The 27,232-nt window shown below is 40.8% G+C and overlaps 2 protein-coding genes across 2 annotated transcripts; both read right to left on the bottom strand.

The window, feature by feature from the left end:
* Window positions 1–1,850: 1,850 nt before the first annotated feature.
* On the bottom strand, window positions 1,851–12,421 carry drd2l (dopamine receptor D2 like). Its single transcript, XM_088306369.1, has 8 exons — window positions 12,123–12,421; window positions 7,009–7,428; window positions 5,598–5,707; window positions 5,091–5,227; window positions 4,681–4,877; window positions 3,397–3,480; window positions 2,257–2,617; window positions 1,851–2,162 (listed from the first exon to the last, which is right to left on the bottom strand). Exons 2-8 carry the CDS (start codon window positions 7,399–7,401, stop codon window positions 1,966–1,968), a joined length of 1,479 nt encoding a protein of 492 aa, XP_088162495.1. The 5' UTR covers window positions 7,402–7,428; window positions 12,123–12,421; the 3' UTR covers window positions 1,851–1,965.
* Window positions 12,422–13,994: 1,573 nt separating this feature from the next.
* Window positions 13,995–27,130, bottom strand: xrcc1 (X-ray repair complementing 1). Its single transcript, XM_088306819.1, has 17 exons — window positions 26,724–27,130; window positions 26,522–26,614; window positions 25,950–26,057; window positions 25,700–25,858; window positions 24,746–24,820; window positions 24,549–24,660; window positions 24,271–24,374; window positions 23,569–23,722; window positions 23,263–23,497; window positions 22,017–22,133; window positions 18,346–18,427; window positions 18,155–18,254; window positions 16,897–16,942; window positions 15,665–15,795; window positions 15,476–15,566; window positions 14,952–15,027; window positions 13,995–14,571 (listed from the first exon to the last, which is right to left on the bottom strand). The coding sequence occupies exons 1-17, from the start codon at window positions 26,772–26,774 to the stop codon at window positions 14,464–14,466; spliced, it is 1,842 nt and encodes a 613-aa protein (XP_088162945.1). The 5' UTR covers window positions 26,775–27,130; the 3' UTR covers window positions 13,995–14,463.
* Between the last annotated feature and the right edge of the window lie 102 nt (window positions 27,131–27,232).

The following is a 27,232-nucleotide window of genomic DNA, read 5'->3' as shown; positions in this document are numbered from 1 at the left end:
AATGTCACAGTTTTACGCATAATGATTGTATAATGTTCATGATATGATGAACATGATAAGAGATTTATTATTTTTTTCCCTCCCTGCATCATACTGAAAGCTATTTCTTTCCTATTCTGGCCCGTTTGTGCTGCTCAATAGAAAGGCCAAGCTATTGGTAGTGGTAAGGGTTCCTAATAATGTGACTCTCTCATTGTTTTTTATCATTAAAAAACAGAACTAATCATAAGCGTCGCTCTTCCTTCTGGAGATTTCATTTCAATGTCTAAAGATAACTTCCTTTCTTTTATAAGCGGAGTAAGCCAACTTCATATTCACTTCAATAAAGCACAGAATCAAATTATATTAAAATTGTCCCCTCATATTCAATCAGATCTAAGCCAATATCATTTCTTTCTCTGCGCTCACCAATAAAAGGCCTAATGGGAGACATATCGAAATTACCATCGCAATTTGTGATCTGGATCAACGATTCGCACTGAACCGTACGCCAGATTGACTTCATTTCAATTTATATATGATAAGACGTGACGATTAAAAAAAAAAAAAAAAAAAAAAAAAAAAAAAAAAAAATCAGTTTTGCCAAGTTGTCTTCTGTGTCTAACCTCCCACTCGCTTGTTTTTGCTAATTTCTTCTTTTATCTCCAAATGTTTGCCTAATTTCACCTCTGTACCTGCGGGGAAAACGCGGGTAAATGCGCTCTCGCTTAATCCACATGACAGGGGGATTAACTCATTCACGACCAGCCCAGTAAAAAAAAAATGGATTTTGACGTATTTATCCGTCAATGGTATTGAATGAGTTAAATAGACGACTTCATTTTGGCCTTGAGCAAGCAGTCGGCGACCAAATTCATGAATAAATGGGAAAAAAACAATCCCCCGCTGGGATGATTCTAAACGTAGCGTCGCGTTTCCCACCTTTTATGCTTGTCTAGGATTTATGGCGTTAAGGATCTTATGCAAGATACAATTCATGCCACTGCTTACACGAGCCAATAGAACACTCACGTATCCTCACGCACACATTTTCTAGTGAAAGCTCATCTGGTTTGATGACACTGACTGAATAAAAATGCAATGACGGACTGTAAATCCTATTTGTGGTATGAAATAGTCAAAGACAAGTTCAATGTGTTGGAATTTTATTTGGAGACAATATCACCTCCAAACATTTACAAGAAGCAGGGAAAAGTAATTCCATTTTGGATATATATGTTTTTTTTTCCCTGACGGAGCTACAAGGCAGTTCCCGGGGCTCGTTTAGGAATGTTTTACATTCTGCATGGGGTCCATTTTTCTAAATCCAGGTTTGGGCTTGTTTATCTTTTTTGGTATTTTTTTTGTTTGTGTTGATGTATGCATAGGTAGAGACATTTTTAATAATAATAATTGCAAAAAAAATAATTGGGGGGGGGGGGGAAATGCAGTAGCGTAGTAGTCCTTAGGGTTCACAAAAGCAAGAGAGGGGTTTAAAATGTAATAGTTTTGTATGTCACAAACATACACAGTTTGAACATTAACACTGGGCTTGAATTTGAAAAAAAAACAAAAAAAACAACAAATGTATTTCATGATTTGATTTAAATTAATTGAATATAAATTTTATTGAAAGACACTTAAAAACAAACAGTTCCTAAAGATTATATGCAAATGTATTTTACTTAAAATTAATTAAATACATTAAATACAACTGAACTGCATGTAAAAAAAAATCGGAGGATTTGAAAAGTAAAAAAATAATGCGTTCAAGATGAAAAAAAAAAAGTTTGTCACAGTAAAATTATGCGCAGTTGGAACATCAGCATTGTAATTCAGGAAAATACATATACTTTGTGTATTTTATGAAAAAATAAAAAAAATAACTGGTGTAGGTGTACCTAATGAAATGTCCGGTGAGACTCACTCAGGCCTCAGCTTGCATCCTTGCGAAAACTGCTTTGTGTTGCCATCGTCCGATCGCGGTCAACAGAGGAGGATCTTGATGAAGGCCTTGCGGAACTCCACGTTGAAGGTGGTGTAGATGACCGGGTTGACGGCACTGTTGAGGTAGCCCAGCCATGTGACGGCGCTGTACAGCGACGGCGAGATGCAACAGCTGGCGCAGTGAGCCTTCAGGACGTGTGTCAGAAAAAAGGGCAGCCAGCAGATTATGAACACGCCTGGAAAAGGAAGACAAAAACAGAATTGGAGCCCAACCGATGAATTGGCCGGCTGATTTAATTACTGATGTGATTTGTGATTGGGGCGGCTCACCGAGCACAATGGCGAGCATCTGCGTGGCCTTCCTCTCCTTCTGCTGCGACATCCTCCCCCTGGACCTCTCCTTGGTGACGCCGGCCGCCCAGCCGCCGCCGCGGCGCTCCCGCCAGCCCTCACGGCCTCGCATGCCGTCCTCCAGCGTGGGGGGGCGGGGCGTTAGGGCCGAGCGCGTCACCGTGCACGGGAGGGCTGGGGCGGGACCCACCGAGACGGACAGCGAGATGGTCGCCCGGCTGGGGCGCGGCGGGCGCGACGTCTGGTCAGCGAGCGGCACGGCTCTGCTCTGTTCGGGCTGCGGCAGAAAACGACCGCGCTCCACCTCCAGAGGGTGCACCACTGCCTCCTTCACCAGCGTCTACCGCAACAATATTTGACAAAATAATCATATACAGAGGCGTTTAACTTATACTCAGAATTTGGATGAATTCATAATTCAAATGAATCCATGTATCAAGTAAAATTATACTTGTTTGAATTTCATAAAATAACTGCACATAAATGAATAATCAAATATATTAAATAATTTGCAACTTTTTTTAAATTTGAAATTTAACATCATTCGCAAAAAAAAACCTGAATAAATGAATATTGCATAAAACATTAAATTCTTAATTAAATAAATAAACCAATAATCAAATCAATATGCGTGAAATTGCATTGTTTTAAATTGTAAAAAAGAATGTCAATGAACAATTTAATAAATAATGAAATACGGATTTATTAAATGTAATAATTTATTATAATTCAAGACAATATTGATTAGAATAATTTCATTTTTTTTCTAAATAAAATTATTGTAAATAAATAAAGATGATGTAAATTTCAATGCGCAGCCTAATCCCAAATTGAACAAAAAAAAATGTAAAAAGTCCTTTAATGAAAAAAAGATGAAAAAAAATAAAAGTCAAAAATTATTCATCCAAAAAAAGGTGTGTGTGAAATGTATTTTTTTTGTCGCCATTTGGACTAATCAATTTTGCAGATGTGTGCTATTTTGCCACAAAACCACAACATAAAACTTCAAGATCAATGCAATCTTCTTGCAGCCGGCTTGCGTGCTTCCACTTAACAAAATATTGGCCGGTTGCTGACAAAAATTGTAAACGACAAAAAAAACAAACTCTTTCGACTCACCACCCGCTTGCGCTGGGGGGCTGCGGTGGAGGGTCTCAGGATTAAAGCGCACAATTTCACATCCTCTGGCTGTGTGCATCTATTCTGGAAAACAGAAAAGGAAAATTGGCAAGAATCAAACTCCATCATCTGTTTTGTCGAAGGCATTTTCTCACAGCTGGGTTGAAAATGTTTGATTGTGTTGTCTTTCTTTGAGTGACTTAGCAAAACATAATGGCTTGCCTGCTGTTTTGTACAAAACAATCTGGAAAGAAAGTTGGGTCAAACGGACCAAGTAACAGGTCGTCCCTTTTTGACCCAACTGTTGTGAGTGTCCATTTGAAAAAAACAGTTGAATCAAAAATAAACAAATATATAGGTCAAAAAAGGACCGACCCAAACTTGTTGGCTAATTCATTTAACTCAAAGTTTGATTAAAAAAAAAAATAATGATAATAATAAAATTTTGTCCAAAACCCAAAAGGTTGGGTTATTTTGTACCAAAAAAAATGTTTTGTGGGTTATTCATTTAACACAAATTTGGGTCAGTCACTTTTTGATCTAAATCAGATTTTTTTTTTTTTACTGTTTTGAATGTCCACTTTGACAAACTCAGAAATGAACCAATGTGGGTCGAAGAGGAACCGACCCAACGTTGTGGTTTATTCATTTAAGACCAAGAATTGGGTAAAAAAGAAATAACCCACAAAATAACTTTATAGATAGGTTCTTTTGTGTTTCGTATAAAAATAAATAAATCAATAAAGTTGTTTTGGGGTTTATTTATTTAACCCAACGTTTTGGGTCAAATGGATAAGCCAAATTTTGTCAGTGTCCGTTTTTGGTCCAAATCGGTTTATTTTTGACCCAGCTATTTTGAATGCCCACTTAAAATAAATAAATAAATAAATAAAATATGGGGGTCAAAAAGGGACCGACCCAACTTTTTGTGCGTTATTCATTTAACCCTAAAAATTGGGTAAACAAAACGAATAACCAACAAAACTTGAAAAAAAAAATAATAATAATAAGTTCTTTTGTACGAAATCCAAAAGATTGGGTCGTTTTGAAAATAGAAAAAAAAGGGGTTTTCATTTGACCCAAAAACTTGGGTTAAATGAATTAAAATTTCTAAAATTTCCAACACTTACATTTCTGTTAATCCATTTTTAGAGCACACACGAACCAACTCTTAATTCACTTCATAATTAAATAAAGAAACCCAATCACATAAATTGCAATACACTAGCCTAACTAACAAAACGACCACCAAAACCAAAGTTCCCTGGTGGAGGTAACAGCTACCTTCCTGTGCCGCTGCGTCTCTTCGGGCCCGATGTGTCCTCGAGGGGGCGCCGTGCGTCGGCCGCGCCTGCGCAGAACCACGCAGATCTGAGCGTACACCAGCAGGGTGACGATGAACGGCACGTAGAAGGACGCCACCGACGAGTACACCACAAAAGCCGGGTCGGCGAAGCTGCACGTGGTGCCTTCGCGGTCCGCTGGAGGGCAGGAAAACGCACGTCAATCACTTCAGCTCGTTAACACCTCTCCAAACTTTGACCCAAAAGTACCACCTCCCAAAAAAAAATTCAAAAGGACCAACATTGCGATTTCAATTTCGAACCACCTCACCAAAATGTAACCCTCTACGAGCATCCGCGAGAAATTTGGCAGAAGCTCCACCGTGGCTAAGTTGATGTTTCGGGTGTTACCGGTGTTGTTGAGTCCGAAGAGCAGCGGGGAGGAGATGGCGAAAGACAGGAACCATACGGCGGCGATCATCAGCGCCACCCTCCTCCTGGAGCTGTAACGTGTGTTGTACAACAAGGGCATGGCCACCGCCGTGTACCTGCAGCGTGCACACAAATCAGATTTTATTTATTTATTTTTTAATAATTGAAAAAAAAAAAATAAATAAATGGATCTTTGACGTCTTTATCCGTCAATGGTCGTAAACGAATTAATCGGCGAGATCCATCTTTGAGGGAAATGCCACATTCTCACTACGGACAAGTTGACCATCAGTAAAATGAAACCGCGCCGCACCAAATCGAATCGGACCGAATTGAATCGTTCCACTTTCAAATCGAACCGTCCTTGAATCGTGGCGCACCCCGCGTACCGAAAACCGTATTGAATCGTCTTCTGTGGAGGGATGCACGCCGCCGGTAACGAACAGCCTTGTTTTGCAAAAATGAGTCCAAAGTTTGGAGGCGCACCTGTCGATGCTGATGGCACACAGATTGAGGATGCTGGCGGTGCACATCATCACGTCGAGAGTCAGCAGGATGTCACAGTGGATCAGGCTGAAGCGCCACTCGCCCACCACCTTCAAACACACGCACGCAATTAGCCGACCTCCCAAAAAAATGAAAAAAGACATCAACGAGCGACATCCAAGATGATAAGCGCGATCTATCCGTCTAATGCATCTTGCACAATGTGCCTGCCAACATTCTTATTAATTAGCCCCTTAACATGAATAGTTCATTGTCAGCCAAGACAAGAGCGATCAATTCTTCACATTTACATTTCAAAATAATTCACTTTTACGGGAGCGCCAATGACAACGGCGGCTCAAATTAATTGCTTCAGATGGAAGAACATCGATCCTTCCATTTTCTCTTCTCATTACGGTGGCAGGTGAGCGGGAGGAGAAAAAAAATAAATAAAAGTTTCACCGACATGAGGGGTGTTTTCTGGACTGTTCGACGGGCTAATCGCAGAGCACGCAGACACAAGCAAGCAATCGTCCGTCATCCATTTTGGTTGTCCTCTTCTGGATTCACGCCTGAGTCAACAGTCACGTTTCGAAATGTGCTGTGGGGCGCAAATGGTTCTGCCACCAAGTTCGGCAAAATGTCATTGCATTCGCAATTTATAATTTAATTGAGTAATTAATTAATTGGCCGTGGGGCACAAATGATTCTGCCCCATTTTTTTTTATTTTTTTGCCGAGCAACAGCTGCTAAGTAGAATATGTGAAAGTTTTTCTTTGGCTTGAGTGTGTGTGCGTGTTTTCTTTAAATCATTCGACAAATCATTCTGCCCCACATAGTCTGCCTAGCAACAGTTGTTCAGTTCAATCAGTGCAAGTGTGTTTTTTATGGAATTTTTTTTGTGTCGATAGTTGAGTGTGTGTGCGTGCGTTTTTTTTTATCCCTCTGGAAAAAGAACAGCATGTTGAACATCATATTAAATGGGACTGTGGGGCACAAATCAGCCTGCCCCATATAGTCTGCCTAGCAACAGCCGTTCAGTACAATAACGGCAAGTGGGTTTATCTTTTTTCTTTGGAAAATTTGAGTGTGTGTGTGCGTGTGCGTGTGTATTATCCCTCTGGAAAAAGAACAGCATGTTGAACATAATGGTAAAGGGGACGGTGGGGCACAAATCAGTCTGCCCCATATAGTCTGCCCAGCAACAGCAGCTCAGTAGAGTATTTGCAAGTGTTTTTAGCTTTTTCTTGGGGGCTTTTTTTTTGTGATGGTTCTTACTCTCTTCTACTCAATTAAAGGTGATTAAGTAAATAAATGAAGTGTTAGGCTTCTTTGGTTTTTGTCTGCCAAGGTACTGTCAGGAGAGCGTATAGGGATGAAAACTGTGAGTGGGTCTGAGCCACCACCGTACCTCCAGGTAGACCCCCCAGGGCATGACGAGGGTGGCCAGCAGCAGGTCAGACACAGCCAGGGAAACTATGAGGTAGTTCGTAGTGGTCTGCAGGGCTCTTTCCCGCGACACGGCCACGCACACCAGCACGTTGCCGAACACCACGCAGAAGATGAGCAGCACGAGCAGCACGGCGTAGAAGTTGTACGGCGGCGAGGAGGCCGAGGACGCCGCCCCGCTGCAATTGCCGGCCAAGGAGAGCGGGATGTACGAGGGGGAGGCGGAGGCCAGGGCTGTGGAGGAGTTGAGATGGAGGGTCGGCAGCGGTAAGGAGGAGGGAGGCGGTGGAGGAGGGGGAGGAGGTGGCGGCGGAGGAGGCGGGGAAATGGCGACGGAGTCGTTGCGGGAAGTCATGGTGACGCTGCAGTAGACATGGTCGCTCTGAAAAAGAGGGTGACACAAAAGAAGATTATTTTCCAAGCCGGCTGTGAGTGCACTCATTTGGAAGGAGTTCTGACTCAGACAGAGTGAGCAAGATTGGCTTGGACACAAAAAATAGAACACATTGCGCAGACTCAAATATTGAGACACATGCGGATAACTGACCCAATAAACGTTACGGATATTAAACTCGATAAATTTGGTCAATGTGACAATCGGCAAACACTGGTGGGAACACATTACACAAACGTAGCATACATCAGTGGTTCTCAATTGTTGGGTCGAGACCCATAAATGGGACGCAGACCCATTTTGGAGGGGACCGCCAGTAAAAAAAAAAAAATAAAAAATTAAAAAGTTAACATAATTGTATTCTGATTTTTTTTTTTTTTTTTTCCAAGACAGAACCGAGGCGTTGTGAGTTGCCACGTTTCTCACACCAATATATATATATTTTTAAACAAAAGAGCTTCATTACTCTTACTCGTGACTTTGCATGAACTTGACTGACACTCCACAAAAATGGCCGACATTACGTTGGGACAAACCCCACAAACAAGGTGGGCATCACATGAGAAGGTACTCAACAAAGATGGCCGACATCTCACTCCATATTAATGGCGGACACCACGTTCCACAAAGATGGCCGACATTACGTTGGGACAAATATGGTGCACAACCTAATCCAAAAAGAAAGCACTTGTTCTTTTTGTCCCTGATATTGCCCAGTTACACAACTCCAGCTGCTGATTGTGCCTCACGTAATCAGTCAAGAGTGGCACGAAGCCATCACTTTCATGCTTTCCTCCCGATTTGTGCACGTTGTAGCTATATTTAAAGCAGATGACAATTCCGTCAGTCGATACAACAACCAGCAACGAGCGGGATGGAATCAAGCCTGAGAGGATAATGGCTTTGTTGAGGTGCGGATCATCGATTGATCATCTCGCCGCCAATCTATCGCAATCATTTGGCAAATGCTGGGGAGGAAAAAGGTGACAGCTGGAGGAGGGTCACACATGATGTTCATGAAACTCATTTACTGCCATTGACGGCTAAAGACGTCCAAGATCCTTACTTTCTTTATTTCTTTATTTTTTTCCACTCGGCCGGTAGTAAATGAGTTAATGACGACACGGGTCGCACGCGTTCTGCAGACGCAACTGCTACAATATCCATAAAGTGTTGTTGATAAATGATATCGGATAAAATCTCATTCAAGGAAACCCATAAGTCATTTTGCTGTAATAAAGTCATTAAAGGATTTGATGTGATCACGTCCGATCGACTTTATGTATAATAAATGTGCTACGTTGAGAGCTTGGATGTAATAACAACGATAAAGAGCAACAAAGCTAATTAAAACTGTGCTCGGAAAGGCAGCAGCGAGTGTGACTCAATTATCTTTTTTTCTTTTCTTTTATGAGCAAACCGTTTATTTTCTGCCACAAATTTAATCACCTGTGAAATGATTACAATAAGGAAAAAATACAGATGGCAAAATACGGCTTGCATAACCGCGACAAAATTAACAACACATCTGTGCATAATGGTGGCATATTGACTTAATTTACTCAATTTAAGCGCCTTCGTAAGCGGAATATTAGGTTATGTATGACGATTATTATCATATTTATACACATCAAATTGGTGGTAATATTTTTTTATTTATTGTGCTTTTTTTTTTTTTTGCATAATTAACCCGTTGACTGCCACTGACGGTAATAAACGTCAAACATCCCTCTTAGTCAGGGATGGGCAAACTTTTTGATTGGCGGGCCACGATGGGCTCTAAAATTTGACAGAGGGGCCGGACCAGGAGCAGATGGATGGAGTGTTTTGGTCACCTCACCTCATAAGAGAAAAAAATACATTTAATTTTAAATGAAAGGTTTATTCACTTAAATTTTTTTCAAGTTCGGCGGGCCGGATTAAAACGTTTAACGGGCCGCATGTGGCCCCCGGGCCATAGTTTGCACACACCCGCTCTTGGTGATTGTGAAAATGAAGCTTCAAATTTTGCTTCATGAACCAGTTATTATATTTTTGTGTCCTCTAGATGGCACTGTTGGTTTCAATAAAGGGTTTAAAAAAAATGGCAAGTCAGTGTTTTTTTAGCCCAATGTTGAACAGAACATCAACAGGAGACCAAAAATACTACAACTGGTTAATGAAGCAGACTTGAAGCTTCATTTACCCATCACTATTCTTTAGTCCGTAACAATTGGTTAGAATTTCTTGAATAAGTTTGTCTTTGACGTCTGCTTCAAAAATGGCTGAAATGGACCTAAAATATCCACTTCAAATAAAATGAAAAAGCTTTCCTGTGCATTTTAGGCCCGGCTTTGGAGTCTTTTTGCGAGGGTCTACTCATGATAGATATCAGATGCTTACCAAATTTCATGTAGGCAAGTGAAACTGGTGGAATTTTGGACAAAAAAAAACATTTAAATGAAAAAGAAAGCCAAAATGACGAAGCAAAAAAAAAAAAACATTTCTGTATCTAAGTGTAGATAAGTGCCTCTCTACAAAGGCTGCATTTTACTGAAAAAAATAAATAAAAAATAGGCCAAAACCTTTGAAAGCCCGAAAAAAAATGAATAAAAAAAAAAAAGAATAAAAAACTAAATGGTAGACTTCCCCCGTCTTCTTGACCTTGGCTTTTTTCAGACTTTTCTTGTTGGTCTATCTATTATAAGCATGTCTGCCCAATTTCATGTTGCCACGGAGATGCATACTGTGCCGGAATAAATAAATAAATAAAAATGAAAGGAAAGGAAAGGGACCCTATGGCTTCGGAGCCTTTTTTTTTTTTTTTGTGGGTCTACTCTTGAGAGACATTGAAAGTTGCTTCGTGCAACTGTCCACAGGAGCCGCGTTTTCAAAGGACGCAGGAAGTAACTAATTATTTCATCTCGTTTCTTGCTCTTCCAACTCTGTGCTATCCGGCGCTCCGCCAATGAAGCTTTTCATCAGTCTCTAATAAAAAAATGCCTCACTCCACTTATCTCCTGACATTCTCCCAGTCAAGCAGGCCTGCTAACACCATCATTGCAGTCATTATGTGCAAGCACTGCGGTGGCTGGGGTCGTTCAACCGCCCGGTAATCTTCTATTCCATTAAAAAGAATGGCAAAAGAATTTCATGTCCGCCCCCCCCCCCCCCAAGGGGCAAAAGCTGATTTGAGATATGAGAGTTTTGAGTCGCATTTAACTTGTGTCTCAAGGCGCCACTGGAAAGCACGTTTCAGATGCGATGAGACAGTGCTGGCGTACGAGTGTAAGAAGTGGACAACATGGCTGGAATGAAATGAGACGCAGTGAGAGCTGAGACGACTTCATCTGTGATGGATGCGCTGACGCCCCCCCCCCTTTCCCCCCCTGCCGATTGCTTCTAACGAGCTCCCTAAATCGCCGGTGGGGGTTTCGCTTGCTTGCTGCTGGTTTGAGCAGATCAGGTTTGAGGTTATCAGTTTGACCTCCACTTCCCGCTCAGACTTTCATGGCGTGTCCTTGAAAGATGTTTGGTGAGTTTGACTTTGTGCAACCATAAACACGCATTATGGCCAAATGTCCTCTTAATATGCCAGTAAAATATGGAAAATTTTGACCTAGAGCATTGTTTTTCAACAGCATGATTCTCTCAATAAATATGTATTTATTCATCCATCCATTATGTCTACCACTAATCCATTTGAGGGTCACCCGCGAGCTGGAGTTTATCCCAGCTGACTTTGAAAGAAAACAAGGCTCCGCATTGGCACACACATTTTTTATTTTTTGGCTTTCGACTCTGTATTATTTCAGTGTTTTATTACTATTTACTGTCTTTGCTGTATTGTTTCAATTGTCTTTGCTTTTTTTCTGATTTGTACTTTATGTACAACATTTTGAATGCTGCTATGGTTGATTTAAGAATGCTCTATATGAATAAAGTTGAGTTGGACTCCTGATTCATTTCTTGACAGGTGTATTATCAAAGATGCAGTTTCAAAGTAGCATACTGTAAAAATACCCCCCCCCCAAAAAAAATACAGGTTTTCTAGATTTCTAATTAAAAACCATAACTTACCGTACTTGTAATAAAAAAAAGACCACAAATTATAATGTCAAGTGGCTGACATCCAGCATAAAAAAATCCTGACTACTCATGCCTTTAGAAACATTACATCTTATAGCTAAAATAATAAAAACAGAACTTGAATTTTTTTACTCATGCGTTTAAAATCCAGAATTCCACTATACTATATATAGATTTTTATAACTATAAAAAGGCTTCTATTTGCAATTTTTAACTAGTCCAATTTATCATTATTAATACACAAAAGAGCCAACTTCCAATATTGTGTCATAAAAAGCCTGTATATATTTTTTTTTCATGCGAATAAATTTCAAGTGAACAAAATCTATTTGGCATTTCTGAATAAACAATTCGATAAAATCTGTCAAATTAACGTGAAAGTATAAAATGGAGTTAAAGGCAACATCGTGTCATGTATAGTAAAAAAACATCAACATATTAATGAGAAAAGTTCAAATGTAACAAAATAGCGTCTTTAAAACATGTCAACGTTGTAGCAATTTTATTCTTCTATGTTAGATGCCGTCTCAGTAACAACATGGCATCTGAGTTTATGGCAATGTCTACATAAAATTCCGGCAATAATTTCATAATAGGTTAAACGGTTGACCCACCGGCTCCAGGCTTCAGGTCAGCTCCCCTTTCACCATCCCGTCCGGGACGACAAGGCGGCGTCCGCAACCTCGACCACGACCACGGCCACTCGCGCTTCGCCTCCGCGCTCACAAGCTCCGGCACGCAGCGCGGTTTTCCCTCGGGGCTTCCCCGCCTGCTTTAGCAGCGTCTCGGCACTCGAACGTCGGCAAGGCGTGGAGGGAGAGGGGGAGGGGGGATAAGAGAGGGGTGGGGGCTGCATGGGCAGACCTGCGTGCACGCGCGCCTTGTTGACGTGAACGCAGCAGCGCTGGCACGTAATTGGGTGCAGACAAGCGATGCACACCTGAGGGAATTTGAATGTTTTGAGTGACGGATGAATCAGCCAATCAAGAACAGGCTAAAGAAAACTGTCAAAATGCTTTAAATCCATTTTTTTGGGGGGGTGAGCATGTTTTAATGTTGTTTATGCCGAGAAAAAACAAAAACAGATGAGGCACCGCCCCAGGTGTTGATGGGTGGAGGGGGAATGTGAGGACTTTCTGGGAGCCCTCAATGATTCCTTAAGGGGGTCTAGATTTTGGTGTATTTGTGTGCCCCCAAGATGGACACCTGCAAGGGTGAAAGTACAAAGCCCTGAGGGATGCCGGCGCTGATGGTCGCTGTATTTGAGACAGACGTCACCAGCTGCACGTTGTTGCATGTCCGTTGGGAAGTCTGTGATGCACCTGCAAAGTGAGTCGGGCACATTAAACATGTTAGTTATGTCGCCAGGGAGTCCAGGGTGAAGTTCTGTGCTTCGGGTAGACCAAGGTTTGTTCGTCACCGGTAGAATGGTGGATTTATTCCAGTTTATCGTATAGCCTGAGAATGCAAACTGAATAACTAGTTCATAAACCATTATCAAAAGAATCACATAAAATACACATTTTAGCAGTCGCAAGTTCAAAAATAAAATCTCAATACCACTTTCTAGTGGGGTGGTAATTGTCCAAACTTCAGGTTCGTTGCATGCCGAGACTGAGACCGCCTCAAAGTTTCTCCCTAATCTCCTGCAAACAAGTAGAGCAGAACTGCACAAGCCCCGGAGCGTTCATTAAAAAACAGCAGCCAAGATAACTGTAAACAAAGAAACAGGAAAATACCCACATAAAAACAGAAAAAAACACATAATTCCATAGAAATGGGAACAGATCCCACAAAAATCAACAAACCTCGCACACACACATTCAAAGATTCACTCCAAAATGGACACAGAAATCGACAATACTATAAAAAAGGAATAAAAATAAAAAAATCAATAAATGGAGAAAAATTCCCAGGTCAAACAAAATTATCTGTCATCACACAAAAATGGGCATGAACTACCATTAAAATGGATGCTCACAAAAATAGACAGAAATTCAAGCCAACATGATAGAAAGAATGGACAAAAAAATCCAAATCCCCTTCCAAAATGGACAGAACCCCACCAGAAAAAAATCACCTAAAAATGTCCCCTAAAAGTGAAAAATCCTCCCAAAATTGACTTCAATACAAAAATAAAAAGATATCACACCAAATGGACCCCCCCCCCCACAAAAATGGACAAATTCCCACAAAAATTTACGCACAAACAAAATTCCCACTCAGGGAGGATCCCAAAAAATAACTGCTAATGGACAATATTTCCCCAATCCTACAAAAAAAACAGAGCACCAATTGATAAAAATGACAAAAATCATGCCATAAATCCCACAAACACTGACAAAAATAGTAAAAATAAAAATCTGTTAAATCTACGACGAAAATGCCATTAAAAATTATTTTTGAGCACAAAAAGTACAAAATAATGTTCAAAAAGTCTGACAAAAACAAACTCCCAGACTAATAAAAAGCAATCAAGCTTGCAATTCTCATGGTCTTGATGATCTTTATCAAACAATCGGTACAAAGAAATACAAGTCATGTCAATGGCACCTTTAATTCAAAATCGACTTTGTTTCTTTTCGACAAACAAGGTCGCCTTACAGCAATATTACACAAAAAAACTTTTATTGAATCTTAACTCCTCCTCTGATATGAAAGTGGAAAGGGGAAAAAACAAATACGGAAACATTTCACCTGACTTTGCGAAGGCCTCATAAAAAGCGTCTTATCAGCGGCGCCGCCGACAGCCGCAGCTGAAGAGGAATTTTTCAGATAAAGGTAACCGGAGAGAGGCCAAATAAAGTCTTCCCAGGAAAAAAAAATCCAAACAAACAAACGAGCTGGAGTTGATGCTGATGTGACCTTTGCATTAAAAGTTAGCCAGACAGAAAAAGCAACTCTCGCTCATGGAAACAAAAAAAACAAAAAAAAAAAGACAAAAAGACGTTGGTTTCACGGCACCACGGTGTACGGCTGGTAAGGCAGCAGCTTCTGACGCTGGTTGATTGCGTAGATCCAAGCCGGTTTGACGAAGTTCAGGTTGCCGTTGTCCATCAGCGCCTAAAAATCGGACGCAAGTAATAAATATTTGTTGTGGAGAAAACTACCATGTCCCAAATGCAAAAAAAAAAAAAAGAAAAGAGAAATACACAACACTGCTATTGTTGCAGTTGCAAAGCATTCACAGAATGGAAAATGGAATAAAAATAAATAAATAAATAAATAAATTCTGCACAGGTGACTCCCACCAAGACATGGAAGGAGGAGAGCAGGGGGCGTGGCCATAATCTTCATAACCAGGACGCATTTTTTGTATTGATTTCCCCAAAATGAATTGATAACATTGAAAATACAAGCTAATGAAATTTGCTTGATTAAAATAAATAAATAAATATATTAAAAAAAAAAAAAAAAAGTATTATGGCGATGACTGAACTCACATCCTCAAAAGAGTCGTGCCATCCTTCGCTGGTCACCACATAGTGCACCGTGTCCGACATGTACTCCTCCAGAACGCTGTGAAGGAGGACGTGAACGCACAAAACATCAAATTCCGTCCTGCACACTTTCGTGTGTGTGCGGCCAGCGATATCACTAAGCCCGAAAAGAAGTCAAGCAAATAAACAAAGTTGTGTTTTTGTTCAAAGGCAAGCAGACACATTTTAAAGTAAAAAGCCTCATTCGAAACCTGAATTGGAATCATAAGTTGAAACCTCTAATTAAAAAACCCGAACACAATCTTAAAATCCTAACACAGTCATGAAAATAACATTTGAAATCCAAACCCAGGATTGAACCTCTCAATTAAAACACTTAAACCTGCTTTAAAATTCCAAATCCTAATTTGAAAGACCCAAACCTGTCTGGAAAGCACAAATTGAAACCTCACCTTTGACCTGAATTGAACTTTAACCTTTTACCACCAGTGGGCTGCAAGACCAGAGTCCCAAAAAGGATTAGTTACCCGTTAAAAGCGGCGATGTAGCGTGTCAGTAGCCTCCTCTCGTTGTTGGGGAACTTCCCGTAGAGGAAAAAGTGCTTCCCGTTCAGGTAGTCTGCAAGAAACCACAGACACAATCATCAATCGGTGGTGACGAAAGTCGAGCCAGAACCCGGACGGTTGCGGACGTGCACGAAGGACACCGAGACTAACCTGGCAGGTCCGGGATGGGGTGATCCTGTTCCTGCTCGGCGTCCGTGTTCTCGTCCGTGGAGCCGGCGTAGGGATCGTCGTCCTGCTTGAGCGCTTTTGTCTCCGTCGTCCGCCTGTTCTTGCTCTCCACCCTGACATGGCAAAATAATTTTGCCAATTAACTTGCTAGGTTTCAAGCAAGGATTAGGGTTTTAAAGCTACCATTGGCGTTTCCAAGATCGGTTTAGAGCAGGTGTGGGCAAACTACGGCCCGGGGGCCACATGCGGCCCGTTAAACGTTTTAATCCAGCCCGCCGAACTTGAAAATAAATTAAATGAATAAACCTTGTTCATGTTTTATTTTCCAAATACTCTGGTATTTCAAAAACATAAATATTGTAATGTTTTTGTTCACTTTCATGTCAAATTAAATGTATTTTTCTTTCTCCGATGAGGTGAGGTGACCAAAACACTCCATTCATCTGCTCCTGGTCCGGCCCCTGTGTCAAAATTTTAGAACCCATTGTGGCCCGCCAATCAAAATGTTTGCCCACCCCTGCATTAGAGTGTTAAACAAGGATCTGGATTTCAAGTCATGTTTAGTATGGCAGAGAAGAAGCCCGTGAGTGAGAAATGGTCAAGCAGACATTTGCTTGTCCGTGTATTTGACTTTTCCAGACGGAGGCATTGGCAACAAGTCGCTGGCTGTTTGTAGGATATGTAAAGGTCGAGTGAAATGTCACGGCAACCCAACCAAACTCTCCAACCACCTGTAAGGCGCCATGGGATGATTTTCTCACAGCGGTGAGCGTCCGCGCACCTCTTGCAGCAGTAGCGGCGCAAGATCATGTCGGCACGTTTCGTCGCCGACTAGGCCGAAAGCAACGCAGCAGGAATTGCAAACAACAGCGGACGGCGCAGGTGAAGCGACGGAGGCATTGTTGTTTGCGTTTTATTTTGGATAAAAAAAAAGTATATTTTTTGGACTCTCAGTCATTTTTGGGCTGGGGCTGCGATTTCTACTCAGGTACGTCTTAAAATTAGAGCTCGGCTTGGCACCCAAAATCGGCATCCCCTAATTGTGTTGACTTTTGGTGCGTTAGGTACGCCATTTTCAACTAAAAAGAAAAAAATTCCCGTAGTTAGTAGCTGAAGTTTCTTCCAACTGCAACTTGCTTTTCTGCTTTCGGAAATTAGCTCTGAGGGCCCTAAACACCACTCGGAGAGTGTTCCCAGAGGCGGTGAGTGTTTACCTCTGCAGTTCGTCCTCCGTGTCAGCGGCAGAATCCTCGTCAGCGCCTGTGAACCCAAAAGCTAATTTGTTAATCTATTCCGACACATGCACCATTTAGGCCAGTGCTTTTCAAATAGTGGGGTGGGCCCCCCCCCCCTTTTTTTGAGAGAGGGGGGGGGTGCGATGCTGAGTGGGGCGCGTGTGAACCGGGGGAAACATGCTTTTTTTTTTGCTGTTCTGCAATAAAGTGTAATAGCACCTCCACTCCAGTAGTTGGCAGTGGCGCTCTCCTTGCCCATTGAGCAGCGAGTATTAACTCTACCGGCCGGTTCATACAAGTCTCTAACTTTTGCGGATATTGCAAAGCGGCCTTCGTAAATGGTCGTACGCATTTTGCTAGCTTGTGCGTTTAATATTAGCGTAATGCGACCGAAACAATTAGCATCACGACGTGCGTCAAGAATACGATATAACGGAGAGAAGCCGGTGACTTTTCAAAATGAAATCATTTTCAGCCTCGAATGATAAATGAAGCAGATGTACTGTTTTTTTTTTTTTTTTTCACCTGTGCGGCCTGGACCAAAGTGGCCCGCGGACCGGTACGGGGGCCGTGGCCCGGTGGTTGGGGACCACGGCTCTAAATGATTAAGAGGACATTCAAAAGCAAAATAACAAACCACATTTAAAAACAAAGTTCAGAAATAAAGAATAGAGTACTAACATTCCAAAACAAAATTCAAAATTTTATTCTTTCCACACCACACAAGGTGAGTTAAATTTGAATGCAATGCTCGTGTCGGAGAATAAATGTCGCGTCGTAACGTTGGGGTTCAAGCCGAGGAAAAAGAAAAACAACAGAGTGACAGGGCAAAGGCGGCAGGTATCAGGGAACGTGCAGAGCTCATTAAAATGCCGCACCTCTCGTAGGCGTTTTTATTGCGCTTCCTCGTCCACTTCACTTGTGGCCCGACATTAACATAGAAATGAGAATCATGCCCAAGTCCTGTCACGGCCATCGGGGCGGCCCCCGCTACGACACTCAAAACGGAGTCGATGCTTTTTGTGTTTTAGAGTGTTTGTATTTTTTTTTTCTCTGATGAGGTGAGGTTACCAAAACAATCCATCCATCTCCTCCTGGTCCGGCCCCTCTGTCAAATTTTAGAACCCGTTGTGGCCCGCCAATCAAAAAGTTTGCCCACCCCTGGTGTAAATCGTAGCTCAGGTCACCAATACGTCCGATTTAAACAAAATCCAGCAAACGTTGGATTGCCACCAACCTGGTTCGTCGTCCATGTCAGTGGAGCCGGCGTACTCATCTACGTTGGTCGTCTCTGGTTCCTTTTTGGGCGTCGCGGGTTTTGGCTGCTTCTGCTGCGTCTGTAAAACCAGGACGAAGCCAGATGAAGAGCGCCAGAACACCGCAAACATCCCACAGGTGGTTTGATCCTCGGTCACTTGCAAAAGGTACCTTTGCGTTGGCTTCGTCCTCGCTTTGTTCGTCTGGCTCCAGTTCGCTCTCTGAGCTGGACTCTGCGCCATCCATCAAATAACTGCCGGCCGAACACAGATAAAAAAAAGGAACAAAAAAAAAGTGGCAGGAAGATTAAAAGCCTGTGCGGTACTTTTATTTTTTTTTTTGGGGGGGGGGGGGGGTCTGTCAAAAGACGTTTTGTTTTGTTTTGAATTTAAGGCGTCAAAGATTTTTTTTTAATGTCACTTGAAATAAATGCAAGATCATTCGTTCAGAGAACACGATGAATCCGGAGGACGAGAGCACATAAGATATTATGTTTCACTCTTCTTTATATTTGATTAGATTTTACGTAAGGTGGCAGATTTGAAGATAAGTGTATTTTTTACGGATAATTAAGGTTATCATATGAGAAAATAATTTTACTTGGAAAGATTCAAATACACTCTGGATAAAAAAAAAATACATGAAATATATACATTGATATTTGTAAAAAATATTTAGGTTTTTGCAGTCAAAGTTTATTTTTTCATTGTGTTTCTTTTTAAGCTTAAAATAAAAATTTATATTAAAACAAAAACATTTTATAGAGAAAAAAGTATATATTTTTAAAATATGTATTTAAAAATACAAATAAAATATATAATCTTGTATTTTTTCTAACTACATATTTTTTTAGGTTTCCGTTTTTTGGGATTTCAATAAAAATAAAAAGTAAAACAAAAATAAATTTTACATTAACAAATACAATTAAAATGCAAATTGTTTTATATTTGAGCTTTTTCCCCCCCCAATCAACAAAAAAATCCAAAATGTTTGTTTTGTAAAACAATACTAATGCATCTTTTCCCTACCAAAGTCAGTCTTTTGGATTTTATTTATTAAAAAAAATAAAATAAAAAAAGATTTGGACTAATGGAAATTGAATTGAAACAGTCAGGACAAGTGGAAAGTCTATTCATAGTGAAGGTTACATTTTGTATTACGTAATAATTACTGTCATCCAAGGGATGAAAATAAATAAATAAATAAAACAAAAAAATCTAGCATCGCTCTTATCACACAGAGACAAAGCGAGATGGTGAACAATGTATTCCGTTGAATAAAAGCAGGCATGTTCCGGCTTTTAAACACGAGCAATAAAGGACCCCTGGCGGTGTGATTTGCGTGTCGACACAACAAGGCCACAATCCAATTACGTTAGGAAATCGACTGCAGCATCTAAAGCGAACGCGCAACTAAACCGACTTCTTTATTAACCTTACGAGTCGGGAATCTTGCAGGCTCGTGATGAAGCGATTTCATCCGTGCGGCGTGAAATACTCAATGAGTTTGCAGCAAAGGTTAAGAGAGGGAGGGGGCCGCTAATCAACCGAGGAAAGAACACATAAGAGTGATGACAACTTCCAAAATAGATCGGGGGTGTCGACCAGCTCAAATCAGGAAGGTGGTCCCGCACGGGAATATCTTTAGACATGTGGCATAACGCTGTTACGTGCATCAGCATAATTAGCGCGCCGACTAATTTTAAGTAGCAGCCACTTGTATTGTGACGTCAGCGCGGACACTCGGGTATTCAAGTGTTTGTGCGGGCCCTCGACGCCATCAAAGTAAGTGCGGGCTTTAATTACGCATGGCAGATGAGGCCGGTAAATAAAGGAAAGGAAACATCATCAAAGGACAGGTGATGCACAATAATAAGCGGGGAGGCGGGGAGGTTGCGTTCGGTGGAGATGAGTGCTACGTGACGGCACCGTCTCTCTGGGAGAGACGAGTTTGGGAATATAAAAAGATTGCAAACTTGTTTCTTGCACGAGATTCCGTTCAAGTTGAAGGTCCTTCGCTTTTTTAATCATCTTGAACAGCGGTGATGAAGCATCACTGGACTCCTTTGTGATCCGAGTATCAAAATAAGTGAAAAGAAAATCTATTACCGGGTTTGCACTCTGGCTAATGCAATTTGTCCCCCCCGCCCTTTTTTTTAATTAATTAATTTATTTATTTATCCATCAATACCTGCTGGAAGTGAAAAATCATTACAATCAAAATGCCACTAAATAATCAGAACAACGGCAGATTAAAATTCCGATGACAGATTAATTGGCATATTAATTTAAAAATACAGATAATAAAAAAAAAAATAACTTTTTGGATCATTTAATGATTACAACAATAATGATGGATAACAGGCAGAAAATTTGACTGATTTATAAAAATGTACTTTTAAACAGATTTTGTCATTATTCCTGCTTTGTCAGTGCATGTGATGAATTTGTTTAAAAAAAAAAACAGCAATGAGCAAAAAAAATCATAAAACGATTTTTGCAACGATTTTAAGAATTAATCAGACAGACCCTAATAAAAACCTGTCGCAAGTGCATCAGAATCATAACAAAATCTGCAATCTATGTTGATAACAATGACAGGAATCACCCCCATCCCCCTCCAAAAAAAATAAATGAATAAAAAAAAACAAAAATATATATAAAAATTTTTTTTTTTTTAAAAGAAATCAACTAAGCAATCAGCCATTTTGGTTTTGGTGCCAGAAGGTTGAGACAAAAACATAAGAATAGAAAAACACAGCTACTCTAATATGTAATTACGCAACTTTAATATGTACCGTTAATCAATTCTATTTATTTAAATTGAGTCGTGCTCATTGCAGACAAGTCATTCAGCTGCCACTGAGCCTGAGCCAAATATTTTCAACATGAGCGTGGCCCTTAATTACAAAAGTTGTGCGCTTTCACTGCAGGAGCTCGGTGACAAAGATTGATATTTTACCATGAGGTCACGATAATGATCTCATTCTCCATGAATAAGGGAAGAGTCGCGTCTTGAATCATTAGCGGAGCGGCACACTCTGGTGTATTAGCACAGTGTTGCATCTTCAACCGCTAATTTAGAGCTGGAGATGAGAATTCTGCTCCATTATTCAGCTGCCGGGTCCTGTCCGAGACCTACGGCGGGTGGCCTTGACACTTTAAATTAACAGAGCTCCTGCTGCTGAGCCGATTTCTTGGAGTTGTGCTGTTTATTTCTATTGTGCGCGGTGGCAATTCTCGTGACTGGCGTCATGATGTACAGTAATTGTGCGACAAGGCTCTTGTAATATTTTTTTTCCTGTTCATGACTATCGTGCAAGGTGGCAGTTATCATAAATGAGATGAAATGAAACCCCAGATGGTATGAACATTGTTCCCAAAAAGTGCGGGGGAAACAGGGCATCACTGATAAAGACATTTTTTGTGACATATTATGCAACACTAGGGCTGAGTTAAAAAAAATAAAAATAAATAAATCGATAAATGAATTTTAATCGATTTTCCTTTTTGCACATCAACATTGATTCATAAATTCGTTATTTCCACACATATTTAAGTGAATTGTTTTTTTTTCTGAGAAAGTCAAAATTGGCACTGCATGAAATCCATGTCAATCGAAAATTGAATTGAATCGGCCCTTTGTGAATCGAATCAAATGGATTTTTGGAAATTTGAATCGCTAATTCGCGGAATGTCGCATGACTGACTCGAATCTTCTAAAGCTTACTTTTCGGAGTTTATCAAACACAGCGAACACACGCACACGCACAGACGCACACCCGCACACGCACACACGCACAGACGCACACGCACACCCTCCCATGTTCGCCTCTTCCTCACCTCTTGTAGGAGAGTTTCTGTTTCCTTTTATGGCAGTCAATCACCCATTCCTTACGCACGATCATGCCACCCGCTGACTTCACCTGGCTGTACTTGGGGGTGTTAGCGAAGGCACAGCTGGACATTAATGAGAGGAGAGAGGAAAAAAAACACACACACACACACGCACACGCAAAAGCGAAGGATTAGATGCACGTGGATAGCAGGCAAGGCCAGTGTTCTGGAGTACGTGAATGCCATGAATAGTTAAAATAAAAGGCGACATGATTGTGGCTGCAGTTTGAGGGGTATGTACCAGTGCACTTAGTTGGACCGAAAGCCGTTTCAGTATTTTGTGCAAATGCAACCTTAAATGAGGGTTATAAATAAACTCTCTTCTTTGTCATTCAATAATATGCGAGCAAAAGAATGGGAAAATTCCTGTCTGGTGGTTGAGATGAGGGAGTGTTCAAAGGCAGACATTTTAGGCAGATTTTTTTTTATTATTATTATTTTTTTTTTTACAATTAATGGAAAAACTACCATTTAGGAATTGAGGATTTTTTTTAATACTGACAAAAAAACTTTAAAAATGTTCAAAATTAACTACTAAATAATCAGAAACAATTAACTCGCCATTTAAAAAAGGACATTGACGGCGGGTAATTAAAATAAATGATTTTTTTTTAAACTAAATATGCAAAAAAACTATTGAATATAAATAAAAATCGAATTTTTCAATAAAACCAGTAAAACTTCATACGAAATGAACTAAAAAAACTGTTTTAACGCAAAATAAATAACTAAATAGGATCAAAACTATCGAAGAAATTATCATAAATAAACCATTGTTTAATTAAAAAGACTAAAAATAAAAAAATAAGCAATAATGTTAAAAACAAACTACCAAATACAAAGAAATATCCACAAAAATATATTTAAAATAAAGTATTAACATATTTTAGTTTTTTTAACCTTTATTAAAAACAACTGAAATTTGGGGGAAAATTACACAAACTGTATAAATTACATAAAATGTAAGTAGATTTTTTTTTTCACTTTTTACTATTTTTTTCTTTCTTTCTAAAGTTGAGTCAATTTGACCTAAGTTGTGAATCAGTCCAATTTCTGAGCAAAATTTGGTTCGTTTTGACCCAGCAGACTTAAGAGCGAAATTTTCATTATCTCATATGCAATTCTTGTATTTTATTTTATTTTTACACAGAGCACATTTTGATCAGAATGGATGCTGCCAAAGGCGACTCACATGAGGTGCGTTGAGTCGGGCGTCCAGTCCGGTCGGTACTTGGCTCCCATGTCAAGCGCCTTCTCCCTCAGCTCTCCCCTGAAGGGGTTCTGGAATCCGCTGAGGACGAACACCACTCCCTCCATAATGCGCTTGAAGGGCACTTGCTCGGGACTCGTCACGCCTTTGGATGGCTGCTCTTTAGCTTTGGGCAAACTCTCGCGCTTCTTTTCGGCAGACTTATTCGCTGGCGAGGCTGCGGAGAACAATCAAGAGGTTGTAGAACTAAACAAAAAAAATCAATTAGAGATGATGATGCAACGTCACCTTTGGAGGCGCCTGGGCTTGGTGTAGCCGTCTTGACCTTGGGAGTTGCAGGTTTGAATTCCGGGGAGCTTCCTGGGGTACTTTTCTTGGCGGGAGGAGGGCCGGAAGCCGATTGACGCTCTTTGCTGAACTCGAACTTTCTCTTTGCAGGTGCCTACATAGGTAGATGGTAACGTATGGAAATATCAATGATGGATTTAAATTTACAACTGAGAGAAAAATTGGTAAAAATACTTTGCTTAGGTTTTTTTTTTTTTTACGGGGGAAGGAAGAACGTTTATTCTTGTCTTAGCTTGTAATGTGTTTATGCATGAATAAAAAAAAAAAAAAATCAAATGCAGATTTTAAAAGAGCTAATAACAGCTGATTAAATCGGGTGGCTGAGTAAATCAGCTGACCCCTAAAAAAAAATAATCACATGGCGCTAACGATGTAGCACGAATTTATCGGGTGAACATATTTTTACACAAAAACAAAAGTTTTCGAGTAAAAGGTGCAAAAGAACAAAAGTAGTCAAACATGTTTGCGTCGCGTAAAGACTTTCCTATAATTGAGCTTCCCAGACTCGGGGCGGTTGCCAGGCAACTGCTCATCGAAAATCGACAGGTGGCCATTTCCTTCAAAAAAGCTTTGGAAAATGAGAGATTTGGTCGAGTTGGGACATTCGTATGCAGCTTGTCACGATTCGGAATCGCTTAGTACCTGCGGTGAGGTGGAGGATGTTGGAGGAACGCTTGCTGTGGAGGCGGGCCCGGCGGCTTGCAAGGCAGCCGCAGCGTAGCTCAACTTGTTACTCTGCGGCGACGCTACAAGACGAAAAGAGCATCAGATGAGCACAAAGCATCTTTATTAAACAACTTGGTGTCGGCGTCATGATGATGTGACGTCATCGTTTCCTTCCGTCCTTCCTCGCGGCTTCCGCTAAAAGCTTCGTTTTGAGCTGAGCGTCTTGCATTGAGTGAGTTTGTTCATGTATTTGCCTTTGGGGGAAGTACTGGACTTGGCGCTGAAGAAGAGACTGCCGGGCTGCATGCTGGAGCCTGAGGCGGGAGCGTCGTCTTTCACACGGAACTGACCCAGCTTGGTCAATTTCTGCTCGTGGAGAGAGAAGGAGCAAAAATAATAATTTACAAAAAAAAAATAGAGGTTAAGAATAATAACAGTGTGAGTGTTTTACCGGGGATGTCACTGGAGGGTCGTTTTTGTCCGGGGGCGAATGGAACTTGACGAAAGTCAGGCCGTACGCGATGTTCTACAAGACGCACAAACGTGTTTCGAATTTATTTTAAATTGGAAAAAAAATGGTTTTACAAGTATACCGTGTTCATATTTGGTAGCAATTACGTCGATTCCCCAATAGTTTGTACGGGGGTCCAACCAATATGGGTTTTTCGAAGCTTACAATACTTGGAAGAATAAAATAATAATAAAAAAAATCTTTCTCTATTCTAATTTTTAGGAAGCTTGCACAGATAATTACGTCAGTAAAATCTTAGAATTACTGTTAAATAATACAATACAAAGCATATTTCTCCTCAAGTCATTCAATTTCTTGCGCTCTGCCCCACTTTTCCCCAAAAAATAAATAAATAAAAAATTTAAAAAAAATAAAAAAAGAAAAATCGATTGAACTTGAAGTACAACTTTAATGTCATTGTCTGAAATGTCATGCTGCTATCTTGGCCAAGTCGCTTAAAAAAGAGCAGGCCGATTACGGTGAGACCACCTGGGTAAATCAGGGTTAACTACGTAATAATAATAATAATTTTAAAAAATGTTTTAATCTGAGACAAAAGTGCCGAGTGCGTATATTTTCGAACACTCTTGTGAAGCGGTTCAGAATCAAAATGCCTTTTATTGTAATGTGTACTGCTCAAGACTAAATTTCAAACTTTGCCGCCAAGCTCTGCTCACAACCTAAAATAAAATTCACAACTTTTGCAAATAAACATCGCTCATGTGTCTATTGTCACGGATTCAAATGATGTGCCAATCCTGCAAATTCCCTGATCAGTTATGACCCTGGAACCGACCGACCAATGTACCCTTAAAAAAAAGTACAGCGGCAATGCTTTTGCGACCTCTGACATACGCCAGGTTGCATCACAGGTACGCTCACATGCCGCCTTACTTTACTGTACGGCTGGCTGCAGACGATTTTCACCCGGTCCCACTTCTCCTGTGCCGTGCTCTTCTGCAGCTGAGCGGGTCCGAAAAAGCGCACCCTGTTTATGTTGGTGCCGTTACGGCTCTCCGTGGGCGACATGAAGGACGACGTGACCAGCAGCACCTGGTAGGCCAAAATTACAGATGAGTGGGGTTGAAGTTGATAACATTAGAAATGAAAATCACGGCAGGAGCATGTGTGGCTTGGGTAGTACCTCATAGTCCTGATCTCTGACGGAGGAGGAGTTCCCCACCAGTACCTCCACGAAGGCCGAGCCTTCATTTCCAATATCGATGCTGTGCACCTGCTCCTCCTTCTCAAACTAGAAATGCCAGAATGGGGATATGACTGACCCTTATCCATCAATCCGCATATTTTTATTTTTTTGAGTAAGAATGTTTTGATTTTGTTTTTGATACCCTGCCTACTGCCCGATGACAGCTGGGATAGACTCTAGCACCCCCACGACCCTCGTGAAGAGAAGCGGAACAGATTAATCCCTCTCGAAGCATTTAGTTGACATTTCCGGTGGTACTAGTAATTGGTTCATTTATTACGCGCGGCAATGGCGTGAAAAGATCTTTCATGGAAATCTCCATGGAAAAAAGGAGAGTGAAAAGCCTCACCTCACTTTCCCCTCAAATATTTCTACCTCCTCCCGCCTTGCTCCTCTGTCGATATGTGATGATGAAATGCTATCCGCCTGACCATATATATTTCTGTAAGCACTCCGTCTATAACACTAGCCGGAAGTGACGTCACAAGGAGGCGAGCGTAAAATATCACCTGCAGAATGATTGACGTCTGCTTCTCTCCAGCTCGGGCAGCTTTCCACTTTCTGAACGTGTCCGGGTTTAGCAGGTTGTCCGCCTTGTGAGTCTGTTGTTTGCCACAAGGAAGGAGCCATGTTCATGCTTACAAACCTAACAACAACTTCTCACCAGTGAAAATGAAGAGTCTTGTAACTCGGGCGAGACATTTTACTTACATTGTCTTCGGTGCTGCACGATACGACGTGCTGTAGTTTGATTTCGGGCATTGCGGACACTTTTCGAATTAATAAACGCTTTTAATGTGGTTATACGCTAACCGTAACTTACTAGACATACATCCGCAAAAGAAAATAGTACTTTGACCGTGAGAAAACACGTCACTGTTGTCTCATGCTAGTGAGCTAGCAAACAATAGGGAGTAAACTTTTTCCACCCCGTTAACCCCCCCCCCCCAAAAAAAAATTCACTGAGTTCAAGTCTGATTTTAAATTTCCATTCACTTAGCGTATGCTTATTTATTCTCATCAGCGATTCTACAATCAAATTCAAAATCACATACACATAGTGGCCAAATAATTTTCCCACCGAAAACCTGCATGTTATTGTGACGCTACTTCCGGAATGCCCAGCCAATCACAAGACGTATTTTCTTCTTTGCGTGATTCAATGACTGTCGTTATGTTAACTACTGCTACAAACTGGTGAAATAGGACATTGCAAGTCT

The sequence above is a fragment of the Idiotropiscis lumnitzeri genome, chromosome 10 (genome assembly GCF_059441095.1).
Source record: "Idiotropiscis lumnitzeri isolate Australia: NSW breed Sydney's pygmy pipehorse chromosome 10, RoL_Ilum_1.0, whole genome shotgun sequence".
NCBI classification, from domain to species: Eukaryota; Metazoa; Chordata; class Actinopteri; order Syngnathiformes; family Syngnathidae; genus Idiotropiscis; species Idiotropiscis lumnitzeri.
The sequence above is the reverse complement of the archived record's forward strand: the minus strand, read 5'-3'. Positions and strand labels throughout refer to the sequence as shown.